The 16,339-nt window shown below is 35.6% G+C and overlaps 1 protein-coding gene across 1 annotated transcript; it reads right to left on the reverse strand.

The window, feature by feature from the left end:
* Positions 1–338: 338 nt before the first annotated feature.
* On the reverse strand, positions 339–9,020 carry BARHL1 (BarH like homeobox 1). Its single transcript, XM_053472419.1, has 3 exons — positions 7,980–9,020; positions 4,959–5,181; positions 339–780 (listed from the first exon to the last, which is right to left on the reverse strand). The coding sequence occupies exons 1-3, from the start codon at positions 8,443–8,445 to the stop codon at positions 486–488; spliced, it is 984 nt and encodes a 327-aa protein (XP_053328394.1). The 5' UTR covers positions 8,446–9,020; the 3' UTR covers positions 339–485.
* Positions 9,021–16,339: the final 7,319 nt, after the last annotated feature.

Here is a 16,339-nt window from a genome sequence, read left to right on the forward strand (position 1 = left end):
GGGATGGGAAACTTTGTATCATGGGAGCCATTGTTCCTTAAAATGTGAAGTTTCAGGGTTCTAAGAAGTTATTTGGCTCTTAAGGAGCTCATATCCCAACAGATAGCCCATTGTATGGAGCTAATGGTTTGGAGCTCTCTAGATGGGGTCAACTAGGGACCGATAGGTTGAAATTAAAATATAAATGTACCCATATTCACATAATGTCTTTTTCTGCATTTAGATAATATACCATTTCTGAAAAGCAAAGGTTAGGGCTTGGTCACATTGTGTTGAGTATCTTCTCTTTACTCATGAGAGTTCTACAAAATTGTCTTCTCTTGGGCAATGGAAGGTCACTTTGTATCAGAGACTGGAGCGATTCTCCGCACCTAAAATGTTCATATATATACAGTTTATCCTGCTGGTACTTCCATGTCTCCTCTGGTGCTGTCGGTGAATCTCTGTTTTTGGCACCTGGGATGCTGGTCAGATATAGGTGGCATTCATCGTGGCTGTGTGGCCCTGGGCAGGACTCCCGTTAGAGGAGGCAGAGCTGGCGGAGGTTCGTTGCCCCCCTGAAGTCCATGAATGAGAATCCTTGGAACCAGCGGTCTTTGCAAAGCAGGGGGTGGTGCTGTTGGACCCCTATATAAATAAAGGGCCGCTCCTGGATCCAAGTTGGAGACAAGACTTTGGGGATAGAAGTATGGAGAGGGAAACATTCTTTGAAGGGCAGAGTAATTACCAGCCTCTGCCAGAAGTTCAAGTCCAACTGCAGTTTGTCTTTTCCACTTTGTCCTGTGTAGAGAAGGGAAAAAGTCAGATCCTCTACTCCAGATATCAAGAGAAACATAGAATTTGCCAGCAGATCAGACTCATTCGGCCCAATCTAGTCTTAAACCCAAGAGGTTGTTGTAAATTGGAGGACATCCACCATTTCTCAGGCATCTCCCAGATTCTTGAGGGAACCCATATGACATTATTATTATTATTATAGCACCACCATATTCAGTAGCAGTGTACAATGAGTAAACAGAACACAACAAGTAGTGCCATCGCATAACAAAAGGTGAGAAGAGTCTGGCTCAAAGGAGCTCACAATCTACGGTTCAGTAAGACTTCTAAATTAATCCCAAACTATATTAACTCAAGAGCAAAACAGACCGCGTTAGAACTTTAATAAATTACACTCAGGATATCCAGCTGCACAAATAGGATTCATTAATAACCGCCGGAACATATAATAATCAGTACAAATCTGCATGTGTTACAATTAAAAAAACATACAGATCAAGTCAAGAAATGCAGAAATGTATCATTTTTTTAACAATCTAAACATGTAGCATATCTCTATGGTGCGAATATATTGTGCAATAAAATGTGTTGTGTACCCTAAGTATTCCTATTACACTATGCATTCACCTCAACGTGCAATTTCAAATATTAGGGGCAATATTTATATTTATATATATATATATATAAATCATATCTAGTATATAAATATATATATATGAAAATATATAAATATGTATGTACATAAATATATATATATATATATATATATATATATATATATATATATATATATATAATGTGTGTGTGTGTGTGTGTGTGTGTATAATTTGTGTATACAGAAAAAGGAAAGGAAGGAAACCACACAAGTAGTATTTTAGGGTGCAAACACTCAATTGAACACTTTTGTAACTAAATTCAGCATTAGAAATATCATCTATCCTATTGCCTAAATGTCCACAGCCTTCCCAGTAACAATTTTGCCCAGTTCATAATTTTTTGCTGGAATTCTTAATTGTCACGTGACTCAAACACAGGCACTGATAGGTTGTTCCCAATGAAACAAAAAAAAAATATTTTCAATTTCTGGGGTTTCTGTTTTCTTTTTATATGACTAAACTTTTGTAGGAAACGATATGACAGATCTGCTTTGGTTAATTTACTTAACATACTAGAGAATGGATCATAATCATAATATATCTAATAATGTAATAAAAAATTATTTGTCATTTAATAACGTACTTTTATGCACTAAACCCAGCATTATTTGTAATCTTTCTGATACAAAAAGACCAAAAGAGACAAAATGCCCTTGCCCTGATAATTTAAAGTATTAATACATCTTAAATAATAATGTGCCTTATATATTTAACTATTATATAAATAATTAATCTATTATTTAATTCCATTATTATTTTCAAAATACTACTAAGATGTTAAATGTCTTGCAACATGTTTTTTTTTTATTTTTATTTAAATACAGCAAATGGGATAGTTTACATTTTCCAATAGAGTGTAATGCTTTTGTGAGCAAGCTCCATTCTATCTCCTATAGGGTCTCCAATTGTCCCTCATTTATCTATATAGCACTGAAGAATAAATTGATTCATTAATAAAGAACGAATCATCAATTGATATATCATATTAATTGATATATCATATCAGCTTCTTCTCAGATAATGTTAATTAATCATAGCTCAGGATACAATAAATATAAATATATATAATGTATATATATAATGTATATATATATATATATATATATATATATATATATATATATAAAATGTATATAAATATAATGTAATTTTAAGATTTCAAACAGATGAATGGATCAATTATTGTATCATTAACTTCTAAATCAAACACTATATTTATAATAAACACAAGATCGGATATGCTATAATTTATTAAAGTATTAAAGAGTATATAGAAGTATACAGGGAATTTTCAGATTGAAATTTGAAAATTTCATTTGGGATCATTTGTTTTTTTCAGGAGTAGATTTATGGTCAAATATTTTATAATATGATATTAACTCTTTTTTGTGAAATAGGGACTGTAAAAAAACGAAATCAGAAAAAAAGGAAGAAAAGATAAAAATGGGAAAATATCTGGAAAAAAGAAAACTAATTAAAAAAATACTAAAAATGTATGGAAAAAATACAAGGAATACATAAATATGATATTTTCTAAGTCGGTGGGATCCCCTTAGGACACCTTGCTGGGAATGTCAAAATCTATTGTACCTAGACTTTAATAAATCAATTTAATATGCTACATTGGAAGGCTCAGATATTCCCAACATCCCCTTCCCTCGATTTCCTAAGAAATAGCCCTATTTTCAAACTTAAATTATTCATAATTCATAATTATAATAATTGTGTAATTACTCGAACGGGCTTTTAATTATTGATGCCCAAAGCAGTAATTGGTATTTATAATTAATGTGTCAATGTGTTGCACCCTTGTGTTTATTTAAAGTAGCATTTTGTTGGTTTTCCAGGGACTGTTTGACTGGTTTTTATCAAAAACCAGGTCACTGGGAAAGAGATGGAACCATTACAGGACAATTCACACCATCTCATTTCAGCAGGGAAATGGTTAATGTATGTTATATGTGAATTATAAGTGCTGCATGTTTGCAAGAAATATATATATATATATCTATATATATAAAACAATTTTAATTATTAAATTATGATAAAATTAGTCTAATAATTAAAATTGTTATATAATACATATACATAAATATATATGGAGAGACAGACAAACAGAGAGGGAGGGAGTGAAATGTAAATTATATACAGTACTATATACACTATATATATATATATATATATATATATATATATATAGATAGATATATCCACAATTCATATTTATTTCTTAGTAATAGTATGTACGTTCAACACGCTTGACGTAATAATTTCATATATATATATATATATAAATCACATATAGTAATATATATATATATATATATATATATATAGATCTATCTCTATCTATATATATCTAAATATATATATATATATATATATATATATATATATAGATATAGATATAGATATATATATATAGATAGATATTTATATAAAGTATACAGTGGAACAAGAGATAATTTTTATATGGATGATAAAATGTAAAGGAAATGTATAGAAACAAAGTAAAAATAAATAATATATTCCTTATTCAGCTTATTAATTAGTATAGATTCTCGGCAAGTAGTTTGTTAAACTATTAGATAAGATGTGGTAGGTAGTACGAAGAAACAAGTTAATTAATATGATTTTTAATTTTGTAAAGACAACTAATTGCAGAGAAACTAAAACAACATTTCTATGAACAAAAACATTTCTGTTGTATCGAAATATAATTAATGACCCAATATTTCAATGTTATTTATATAAATATTAATATATGTATGTAACAGGGCTTCCATGTTAAGAGAGTAGAGGAAACATTTTTATTATATAGTTTTAAGGATGGATAGAAAATAAATATAAAAAAGAATAATAAGAAGTGTCAATAAATTGATCTTAATAGAAAGCCAAGTATTATGATCAGAATATTTTGAAAATAGGATTATTTACATCTGAAAAGTTTGGGAAAACATCTTCAGCTGATGAAGGAGAATTCTGATTTAAATAAATAATAATACAAAAATAATTCACGGATTGCAGCCTCCGTGTTTCATACAAATATTTTTAAATCGAAGAAACGGGAGGGAGGGGAATATCAACGATAGATATTTAAATATGCAAATAACATGACATCATAATTCCTAGAGAGCCTCCTCTGTGACGTCATGTCAGTGTAAAATAAACCCATATTTAGGATATTGTGGTTCTATTTTTTTGTTTAAAGTTTAGATTATCTCTATACAAAATGTTAGTGTTAGTTCTAAATTTTCAGAACCTAATCTTTTACCTTTTTTCAAATTTAAATTTGAGATAAAAGAAATTGAAATTTTCTTGTTAGGTTTTAATAATAAATAAAATCATATATAGTGAAATCATTTACATTTGACATATTTATAAAATGCAATCTGTGAACCTTGCACAAAGCAATGCTGGGGTGTGTGGGAACGTTGCAGGTTGGGGTGCTCCAGTGTTGGGGTGTCTCAGGGTCGCATTGGGGTTTGTTGCCCTGTATGTTAGCACTGGGTGGGGGGTAATTACCTCCTGTTCTGGTACCAGGTCTTGACCTGGGTGTCTGTGAGGTTGAGGGAAGCTGCCAGCTCCATCCTGTCCTGGACACTCAGATACTTCTGCCTTTCAAAGCTTCGCTCCAGCTGAGCCAGCTGATGGTCAGTGAACGCGGTGCGGGCTTTCCTGGGCTTCTTCAGCCGAACTGGAGGACTATCCCTGGAGCTTGAAATTTCCCGGTCCCCTTCCTCTTTTACTGCAAAAACAAAGAGGAAAATATCATCACTGAGACCAGAATCGTAATTAGATAAGACATATTAACATTATACTAAATCCAGATCCTGATGAAGACATTTCCTGCAGTGGAAACGTTGTCAGGCATATATTTTTGTATATTTATCAATATTGTTCTAAATATATAACCCTCAACTCTTTAACATCTAACAATCGTATTTAATATGTATATTAAGTTAATATTTAATTCCCTATACTCTTATTAAGTACATATCAAGGCCCCCTTTCGACTAGAATTACAATGCATACGCATTTTCAAATTAATATAGAATTTATAAAATTCATAACGAATAAAGGACAGATAAATAGGGTAAAACATTTCAAATAAATACAGTTAACTCAACAAAAGATCCCAGCAAACACTGTTCAAACATAAAATGCCAATAAAATCCATCATCCTCTTCAAACAATTATACCAACCCCTACTAATATATATATATATATCTATATATATATATAAATATATATATTAATAATAATGTGATACGAATAGTAATACATATAATATAGCATATTTCTTCTTCTATTTTCTTCTTCTTTTTCTTCTTCTTCTTCTTTGTTGTATTATTGTTATCATTTTAGTAATAATAATAATAATCATAATAATAAAAATAATAATAATAATAATCATAATAATAAAAATAATAATAATAATAATCATAATAATAATAATATTGATTATATTCCTTCTGCTTCTTCATGATTATTATTATTGAGATACTAATAATAATTCTATTTTTATTTATGCATGCATGTGGATAATTACTACGATTGATTATTTTTATTAAATACAATATAAGAGCCCGCATTGTATAAAGTGATTACATTTCAGCTTTCCCACACGTTTTATTGGGGAATAATGGGAGATTTTGCTAGTGACAGGGCTAAAGTTGATTTCTCTCTGTAGGAAGACGATAATCCATCTTAATTGAGCCACCGGGGAGTCAAATCCTCAACCAGAACCTCAGGAGCTAATAAACCCAATAGCAGAGGCAAAATAATTATATAGATATTTTTATATACATAGCACCCTGGTGCCCATTGCCCGGTTTTAGAGAAGACAAAATCATGTACAAAATATAGAAAAATCCACTTAAAATTAACTATTGATAATGAAAAAGAGATATAGGTTGCGATCTATTCGGCTAAAATACCTATGCAGTCATTATGATATCTATCTATCTATCTATCTATCTATCTATCTATCTATCTATCTATCTATCTATCTATCTATCTATCTATCTATCTATCTATCATCTATCTATCTATCTATCTATCATCTATCTATCTATATATATATATATATATATATATATATATATATATATATATATATATATATATATATATATATATCTATATATATAAATAACCATGTGTTAAGAGGATAAAATACTCCTTAATTTTGTATTCCACTGAAATATCACTTTGTTGCTACTAATAGGAATCCTGTGACAGATACATTCCAATCTAGTCAAGAATGAATTTGCCAAAACCAAATTGGTGAAATTTGTAAAAAAATAAAATAATAATAAAATAAAATTTAGGCTCAATTTGCTCTGTTATTGCTCTGTTATCTTTCTGGGTGCTTAGAATTTGTCTCCTTCTTGTGCATCTCATGTGTAGATTTAAACACACATGTTATGTCTGAGAATATTTATATAAAAGTCTCAAAATTACATTTCCATCAGTAAATGGTAATAATGATGATAATAGTAATTAATGCTATAGTTTTTTTTGGCTGTTTTAGCTAAAAACACGTGATAAATCTAATATGCTTTTGCCTATTTTTTTCACCTGGGTTTTTTCCTTGTGTAGATTCAATAAAATGACTCAATTTGTTATTTTAAATGCAAGTGTGGGATAAAGATGTTTCTAATAAAATGTATTAAAAGTTGAATTAATTGAATATATTTGTAACTATTTCTTTAGCGATCGGGTCTCAGTTTTTTAAATAAACACCGATCCCGATTAGTTAAATTTATCACTATAACTGCCATTTATACATTTCAAAACATTATTAAAAATTCTCATTATATTTCACTCCGTAGGAAAAATAAATTGTTATACATAAAATAAGGGTTTTTTAATAGTTTTAAATTATTCCAGAAAAATAACAGTCAATTTAAACATATTTTGGATTAAATAATCCATACAAAAACCTAAAACTATATTGTAGATACTTTCTATAGTTTTACGTTTATTTCCATATTAATAAATTAAGTATAATAAATTCCTTAATTCATTAATTCGATTAGAATTAATGACTAATGAACATCAGCTTTTACCTTAATTGGTTCCACATTTATTCTTAATATTTAATTCAGACAAAGAAGCCAAAAAGGGAATTTTGTGATCTTTGGTTATTTCTGTTATTTCTTTTTTATTTATTTATTTTTAAAATATAATTATATTTCTGTATATTACCAATTTTTCCCTTGGTGGTGCTAAAATGTGCGATTTATGGATATATTTTGCGGGTAAAATTATTATGAAAAATTACTTTTTTTTGATCCCATTTTTTTTTCTTTCCTCTTTTCAAGCTTTTATCGCTTGATTTCAGAATGGTGGATTAGGTCGCATTACAAAAAAAAATATAACACCCTGAACTCAATTTCCTTAATAAAAAAAGGATACTTTGTTACTAGTTTAGTGTTTATGGGATGTTTATTATCAGGTAGTGATGACATTTAGTTGCCCAAATGTCAGAGTCTGGAAAGGAATTCTAGGTTAATAGTTTAACCGGTTGGTGGAACTCACCTTTACCTTTGAATTCGGAGTCTGATGAGGTTGAGCTACTGCTTTTGTCCAGTTTGTCCCTAAAGTCTTCTCCATTTTTGGTGGACAAACAATGCCCCAAGTCTTGGGTTGGCTGTCCATTGCTAGAATAGGGGGCACATGTTGCTAAAGGTTTGCAGTCTGCTAATATGTCCCTGATAAGGAAGGATGAGGTGACAGTTCTGGATTGAGAAGGAGCTGAGAGGTGGACACCTTGTTGGAGGTTGGAGTCTATAGCAAGGGGGACTCCTTGCCTGGAGCTGACCGACTCTAAGCACTCCCTAGGTGGGGAGGGTGGGGAGGAACAACCGCTGCTCACTTCAGACCTTGGGCTGAGCTCCAGAGGTGACCTGCTGTCCCCCATCAATGGGTCTCCTTGAACAAGCCCTGGGCTCCCTCCTTGGTGGGACAGGATGGTCTCAATCCCAAATCCTTTAGAGCCTTCCATGCCAGTGACTTTCACAAAAACATTGATTGCAGAACCCACAGGAGATAGTTTTGCAGGACAAAAAATGGGTATCTTTCAACAAATGTAATCTCCCAGTAGATTTTATTTTACAAGGATCCAAATAACTTCATCCAGGACCCCATCAGAGGAAGTTTCCAATTTCCCAGTAAAGCTTATTTGTTTTGTTTAAAAAAAAATCCTGGTTGAGGGTACTGAGATTGGGTGGCCAGGACCCCTCAGGAGAAGTCTACTTGGAAAATCAATATAAGGATTGTGCACCTTAACCAGTCCAATGATGGTAAAATCGATCAGGAGGAAGGCAGAGTGATGTTTGCAAAGCTTCAGCTCTGGTGAAGAAGCTGCTGGATGCCAGGAGCAGAGACAAGACTCTGATCTTTCATCAAACAGAACTGCCAAATCAGGGAGGGGGTCATCCACTGACACTTCCCATCATCACAACGACTCCCTGAGGACCAAGTGGAGACCAGTACCTGCAGGTAGCCTGTCTGTCGGTCTCTCAGCTACTTTCAGCACCTTGCAGAGCATCTGAGCTCATCTTCTGACCCAAATGTCCAGGTCCTCTTGCTCCAAACCTCCTGCCACTGGCTCTGGACTTTACTAACCCCACAGTTCCAATGCCCCTCAAGGAGCTCCCCAGCCTCAGACTACCATCTATGGAGCTTTTGTAGTTTGTGTCCTCTTCTAAAGCCACTCAAAGGGCTCCTGATCCTCAGATCCTCTGCCTTTCAGCTGTGAGTTAGCAGTGACCTGCTCTGCTGACACCCTTTGGTGGTGGTGGTGGTGATGATGGTGGTGGTGGGGAGGGGTGGTCCACAGTCTCAGATCTCCTTACACACTCTGTCACTCCCCCCCCTCTTCTCTCTACAGAACTTGTGTCACTTTGCTATGGCTTACAATGTGTCAGCACACGTGTCACATGAGTCTCCTTTTCGATTGGCTGCTGGGGCTTTTTTCTTTTTTTTTTTTGGCTGATGTCTTGCTATGAAAAGCAACCTGATACCCTTTCAGTTTGATTAAAAGAGACAGTGAATTAATTACAGCAGCTCACAGCCCTGTGTTTACAGGCAATTTCCACCTTGTTTGGTTCCATCTCATCATTCAGGAATCATAGTAATGATGCTATTAACCCATTTTCTGCAACCTCCATGTGTGCAAAACCCCCTGCCATCCCTCTTCTTTGCCCCTACCTGGCACTGAATGGGTTAAGAACACACCCACGTGTTATACACAGTTTTAATTGCAGGATTTCTAGACATTTCCTTATGTTTATTCCATAACCACTTTGTTCTCTTATTTTATTCATTTTCATCATTCTGTTCGGGTTGATCTGTGTTCTTAATTATTCTGAAATCTTTCCCTTCCCTGTCAAGGCATCTCAAATGTGTTGATCTATAGATTATAGATTTAATAATCCCATAAAAAAACTATAATACACCTTTAATATTCTGTATATATAATGTCTATATCTATATCTATATATCTATATCTATCTATCTATCTATCTATCTATCTTTCTATCTATCTATCTATCTATCTATCTATCTTTCTATCTATCTATCTATCTATCTATCTATCTGTCTATCTATCTATCTATATATATATATATATATAGATATATATATATATAGTGAGAGGCTTTCCGCTCTCCTGAAGGAGGAGAATTATATATATATATATATATATATCACTCTCAAATATATATTTATTTATTTATATACACACACATATATATTTATATTGATAGATAGATAGATAGATAGATAGATAGATAGATAGATGATAGATAATAGATAGATAGATAGATAATAGATAGATAGATAGATGATAGATAGATAGATAGATAGATAGATAGATAGATAGATAGATGATAGATAGATATATCATTTAACTATTTATATTATATAGAAAGTAAGCATTTAAAGAAAATTGTAGTGAGGTTTTGCAAAAATATATCTATTTTTTTCTTTATCATTATTTTCGGTGATTTGGGGTTTATTTTATAGAAATAGACTCTAGTAATGGTATGTAATGTAACCGGCTGGATTCTGCGGGGTGACGTAATAAATCAATGTCTGCATCAGTATCAAAGTGATGTCACTCTATAATAAGTGAGATCTGGTTTTTTAGAGTGTCGGAAATCGGGAAATTAAAGATCATAGTATAAATTTATATATAATTAAATTATTATATTATTATAAACTCTTATTTGACAGAACAATAAAGGTAACATTAACAATACAGGACAATAAATGATTCTTATTATTATTATAATTATAATAAATAAATAATAATAATAATAACGATAATACTAATAATAATAATATTTAAAGGGGGTCCCAAACCTGGCCTCTAATTTCTATGGCACTGAGGGGATATATTTGTACACATACATATTTGTGTGGGCTGTATACGTTCTAATAGTCCCCTATTGTTGTGTTTTGTTTTGGGGGCTTGGATTGTGTCATATTGTTACATTGTAGACAGGCCAATTGTGTAATCATGAACACACTGATACACTGTTACAATATGATTACATGGATTTCCTGATCAACAAAAGTGACAGCATGTCCAATGAGGTTTTCTTCCAGCCCTCCCAGCACACAGAGGGTTAAAGAGACTGGGTCCCTGGGCTTGGACCTGGATTCTCCTCTGTTTGATCTGAAACTTGAGAATAAGTGGGAGCTGCAGGGACACCAAGAGACTGCTCAGAGCAGAGAGAGAGCGGTCTCTGGCATCAGCTCTGTCTAATCATTTAAAGAGGGGCTGGGGGCAGTCACAAAGTTTGTGTGTGTGTAAGTGTGTGAGTGTGTGTGTGTGTGCATGTGTGTGAATGTGTGCGTGTGTGTGTGTGCGTGTATGTAAGTGTGTCAGTGTGTGTGCATGTGTGTGTTCATGTGTATGTGTTCCTGTGTGTGTGTGTTTATGTGTATGTGAGTGTTTGTGTGTGTGTGTGTTTGTGTGTGTGTTCACGTGTGTGTGTTTATGTGTGTTTATGTGTGTATGTGTGTGTGTGTGTGTGTGCTATTCACTTACTAATGAGTACAAGTCATGGTGTGTCTGTGTGTTACTTGTGAAGTCTGTGTCAGGTTAACACTTTGATTTTTTTTAAAGCCCAAATGTCTTATTTCTTTTTTCCTTCCCATCTGTCACTTGTGGAAGTCAGGAAGATGTATCCCTGTCTGAGTTATCACAGGTACAATGAGCAGACATCACATGGCTTTATTTCTTCTTTTCTGCAGACATTCTGTTGCTTTAGGTAAATTTGGGGGATTCAGAGGGTTTGGCTTCTCATTAACAACCTTGGTCTTTTAGCTGTGCTTGGTTTTCATGATCCCCCTCCTTGAGTACAGATGGATTTGTCATAAACACAGGTGGATCTGAAACACAGATTTCTATCTATCTATCTATTATCTATCTATCTATCTATCTATCTATCTATCTATCTATCTATCTATCTATCTATCTATCCCTCTATCTATCTATCTATCTATCTATCTATCTATCTATCTATCTATCTATCTATCTATTATCTATCTATCTATCTATCTATCTATCTATCTATCTATCTATCTATCTATCTATCTATAATTACATTTGGAAAGTCAGGAGTGCTGTTATACTGGACTAATATATATATATATAATATATATAATATATAAAATCATCCCCTCCAAAAATGGGTGGAAAATGGCACTTTCAGGCCTGGGGGAAAATCCAAGGTGGGTATTTCATCCAGATATATGAATATAATATAAACTGCATAGTGAGGGGTATTTGGGGTGTGCTACCCATGTAGTCGCATCAAGTAACCCCTAGTGGAACAGAATGCTATAGATCTGCTGGTGGGCTGTTTCTTGAGCAGCAACTCCTTTGATTATATAGGCGGAAGGCTTAATGGGGGGTTGTTGACCCTAAACAAAAAATTGTAGAGAACATCCCTAAATCAAGCCCCGGAGTAGAGTAATGTATATTTTATAATATCTCAGCTGTGGTTTTCAGCAGCATCTATGCCTGTTGAGAACTTTGTTGCATTGAATAGGGTAAGGGTCGGTAAGGTACGAGTGGTTGTGTACGGATGGATATATATGTTTGTATATAGGTATATAATATAAAATACGGGGATTCAGAGGCTCATAATCACTTAATACTCATCGTCCCCTCCTGATACAAGAGGGAGGCCTGTGAAACCCTATACCGCTGTGGGTTCTGAGGACCAACGTTTGGAACATATGTCTTTATTCAGTGTTACCCAACAGTGCAGGTTTTTAGGGTATTCCCGAAGGGACACAGGTGGGATAATGAATGACTCAAACCTTTTCATAGGTACACCTGGGATTAAACCGAAAGTCTGTCCTGTTAGGAGGTGATGGAACATTAACGTTGGGAATGATGTCTCCATTCGTGGTCTGCTACAGTTTGGTCAAACAAAGGATCCCAAGCACATGTCGGGTCCAGCATCATTAAAACCCTCATTTCATGGCCGGAGATGTCTAGCTTTCTCCTTCCGCGGTGGGTTTCTTCTAGGAATTGCTTGTTGGACATCAACGGGACTCTTAGATTAGAGGAGAAACTCACTTGGCAAAGATGAAGACTATTAAGATGATTCTCATCAACGGTGAGCAACCTCACTCAATAAACAAGGTCAAACAGGAGCAAAGGGGAACGCGGAGAGAACGTCCCCAAAGTCCAAGCTAAGGGCGAAAAATAGGGGCTTTTATTCCAGGGTATGATGCGGAAAACCAGACGGTGATCACACCTAATGGGTTCATTCTAGGGCCTGTCCATGGCATCGATTAGGAGCAGAGGCCACCATTTGTCATGTAATCCAGGGGAAGAAGCATCGACGGCCCTCAACGACAACGCTTTCATATTAGGAAAAAACTAAAATCTAAACAAAATGTATTGAATATTTTATTGTTTGGACTTGAAATGCAGACAAAGAATAATAGAAGCACAATTAGAAAACTGAGGGAGTCTTGGCCAAAGTTTCTAAAAGTAAAAGAATAAGAATAAAAAATCTCCATTCTTTCTTCTGAAGACCGCGTTAGACGGTTGTTGCCCTGCTTGATACAATTTGTTACGTGTCTCTGGTTAAGCAGGGCATCTGGTCAGCCCATTTCTGGGGAAGTGCTCCTTGAAGACAAACATATATCAATGTTGGTCATGGGTTTTTAGGACACACCAGCAGGGCAGTTGTGGCTGATTTGCCCTCCCTTGTCTCCGACCCTCCCTCGGCCCCCCCCTCCTTTTGGTTTCCAGCAGCTTGCAAGCGGTCATCAACCCCTGACCAAGTCCTCCATCTTCTCCCAGGGGGGTCCAAGACCGGTTGCAAGCTGTCACTGGGACGAGTCAAGGCGTAGCACCTCCACCATTCGTGTGAACACAGAGAGGGTCCTCTCCTAGTTTAGGATTCCCCCTTCAGGGTTTGTTAAACAGACAAACGCATGCGCCCTCCCTGCAACGAGCAGATCTGCATATGAATAGAAAGTCAACCGACCCATATACTGTGATATCTCTATTGTATGCTGTAATTCAAGCTTTACTGAGAGGGTGGTAGATAAGTGCAACAGCCTCCCAGCAGAAGTGGTAGAGGGTAATACAGTGAGGGTATTAAACATGCATGGGATAGACATACGGCTCCTGAATCTACAGCAGGAGAAACGGGCAGACTAGACGGGGGCCGGATGGGGGCCGATCTGACAGACGATTCTCTGTTTCTATGGTGAACTTTGCATTGAAATATGTCTCTGCTGCACATAAAATTAACCCTTTCGGTGTCAGCGCACACTACGTCGCAGTCTCTGTAAATTATTATTTTTGTGAAGCTTTTCCAGACTTTAGATTTGGGACAGGGGGGTCTCTGCCCCTCGGCCTCACTGTGGTTGACGACGAGCGTCTCATGCTCTGACACCTTGTATTTTCTGCTCTTTTTATGCGGTGCTTGAGTAAGCAGACGGACCCCCTGAACACAGGGATAGGGAGACCCTCCTTTTTCTGTCTGGCTCATGAAAAACCCACGAACACTGACCTATGACATCATAACCCAACACACTCAGTGTCCAAGCAGAAGAAGATCTAGTTGCCCCTTTATTCCGTTTCCCGCGATATAATACACGTTCAATCGATAGAAAAATATTTCACTCGACATTTTTATATCTTTTTCTATTTTAACCCATCCAGTGCTGGTGAGGGTTTACCTTGCATTGCGAGAATTTTGTTCATTTTTAGAGCTATTTACACATAGAAACATTGAATTTGCCAGCAGATCAGACCCATGTTTAAATTCCCTCATTATATTCGCCTCTACCACTTCTGCTGGGAGACTGTTCCGTTTATCTACCACCTTCTCAGGAGAATAAAACATCCTTGTGTTACATAGAAGTTCTAAAAGTATATTAGTGGGGTAGATTCAATGACAAAAGGCATGCAGAGCGTTGGATTTTGCTCCAATCTCAGGGTCTCGGGGTGAAGGGGCAGATTCTCAGGGTCACACATTCTGGAACTGACTCCTTCCTATCCATATATATATCATATATAAGACTCCCAATTGGTGTTTTTGCTACTAGTATATTACGGTTGGTATCCCTGCTTGACTGCAGGTGGATGGATTTTTTCAAGTTTCCATGAGGACCGATATTAGAGCCATTTGATGAGCCGCTACATGGAATCTGCGTGATTGGGCAATTAAAGGGTTAATATTTAAAGAGTAGTGGGTCGCCTCTTTTTATAAAGGTTCTCAAGTATAGTTATTGCATCACAGGTTTGGACTATCGTACGAGTAACGAATAAAGAAATCTGCTGGTTCTATTTGGCGATTAAAACTTCTAAAATTCTATTTCCTTGTCCCAAAACAGCTGTCCCTTTAATTAGCGCACGAGGATCTGTCAAAATGACGGCGTCACTGATTGATCCACCTGTGCTCATGTCAAGAGATCCGAAAAGCCGGAACTGGCGTAGAGTCCTGAGTCTAAGCCTTTAATATCAGCCTGTTGCGCGTTCCCTTTAGACCTATTTAAATACCACTAACCCTCGCTAATTAAAGGGACCTGGACATCCGGCAGATGTGCGGAAAACTAAGAGAGAGAACCATTTATGTATCTCTTTTGTTAAATGAAGCCAGGTTCGTGGCTTACGGATAGGATCTCCACCGGTGACGGAAAGGATCTCCACCGGTGACGGAAAGGATCTCCACCGGTGACGGAAAAGATCTCCCCCGGTGACGGAAAAGATCTCCACCGGTGACGGAAAAGATCTCCACCGGTGACGGAAAAGATCTCCACTGATGACGTTAAAGCTCTCCACCAATGATGGAAAAGATCTCCACCGAAGGACAATATTTGATCCATACATCGTTTTAGAATTTTGGAACACACTTAAAGAACGCAATTAGAATGTTCATATTGGAACCATACTTTGGAATACCTGATAAGGCCGTATAACCTCATCATAGTGTCTATCATCACTCGGTTGTCTACAGGAGGAGATACTTGGTGGCATTGGTGTCCAGACTGCAAGAAGCGGTCACGGGGAGCGGTGCTACTACAAGTGACCAGTTGGTGGCAGCGCTGGACAGCATGCCGTGGCAGCGAAATCCGTGATGTCTTGAGCCAAATTTTATTAACCCATGTCTTCAAGGACCATTCATGGGTCATAGATGAATATATCTCTCTGCCTGTACACAGCTGGGCTTATTGATGGATTAGTCAGATAAACAAGCCCACCTGTGCTCAAGCAGAAAAATCCAGAATGCTGATCCTGTGGGGCTTTGAGAATATTCATCCATGTGCTGTGCAGCAACTTTTCACCTAAATAGCATTTACGTACTTTTATACCACAAAAAAGCAATCGGCCTAAGTCTAAGAGAAATAACTAA

Source organism: Spea bombifrons, chromosome 8 (genome assembly GCF_027358695.1).
Source record: "Spea bombifrons isolate aSpeBom1 chromosome 8, aSpeBom1.2.pri, whole genome shotgun sequence".
Lineage (NCBI taxonomy): Eukaryota > Metazoa > Chordata > Amphibia > Anura > Pelobatidae > Spea > Spea bombifrons.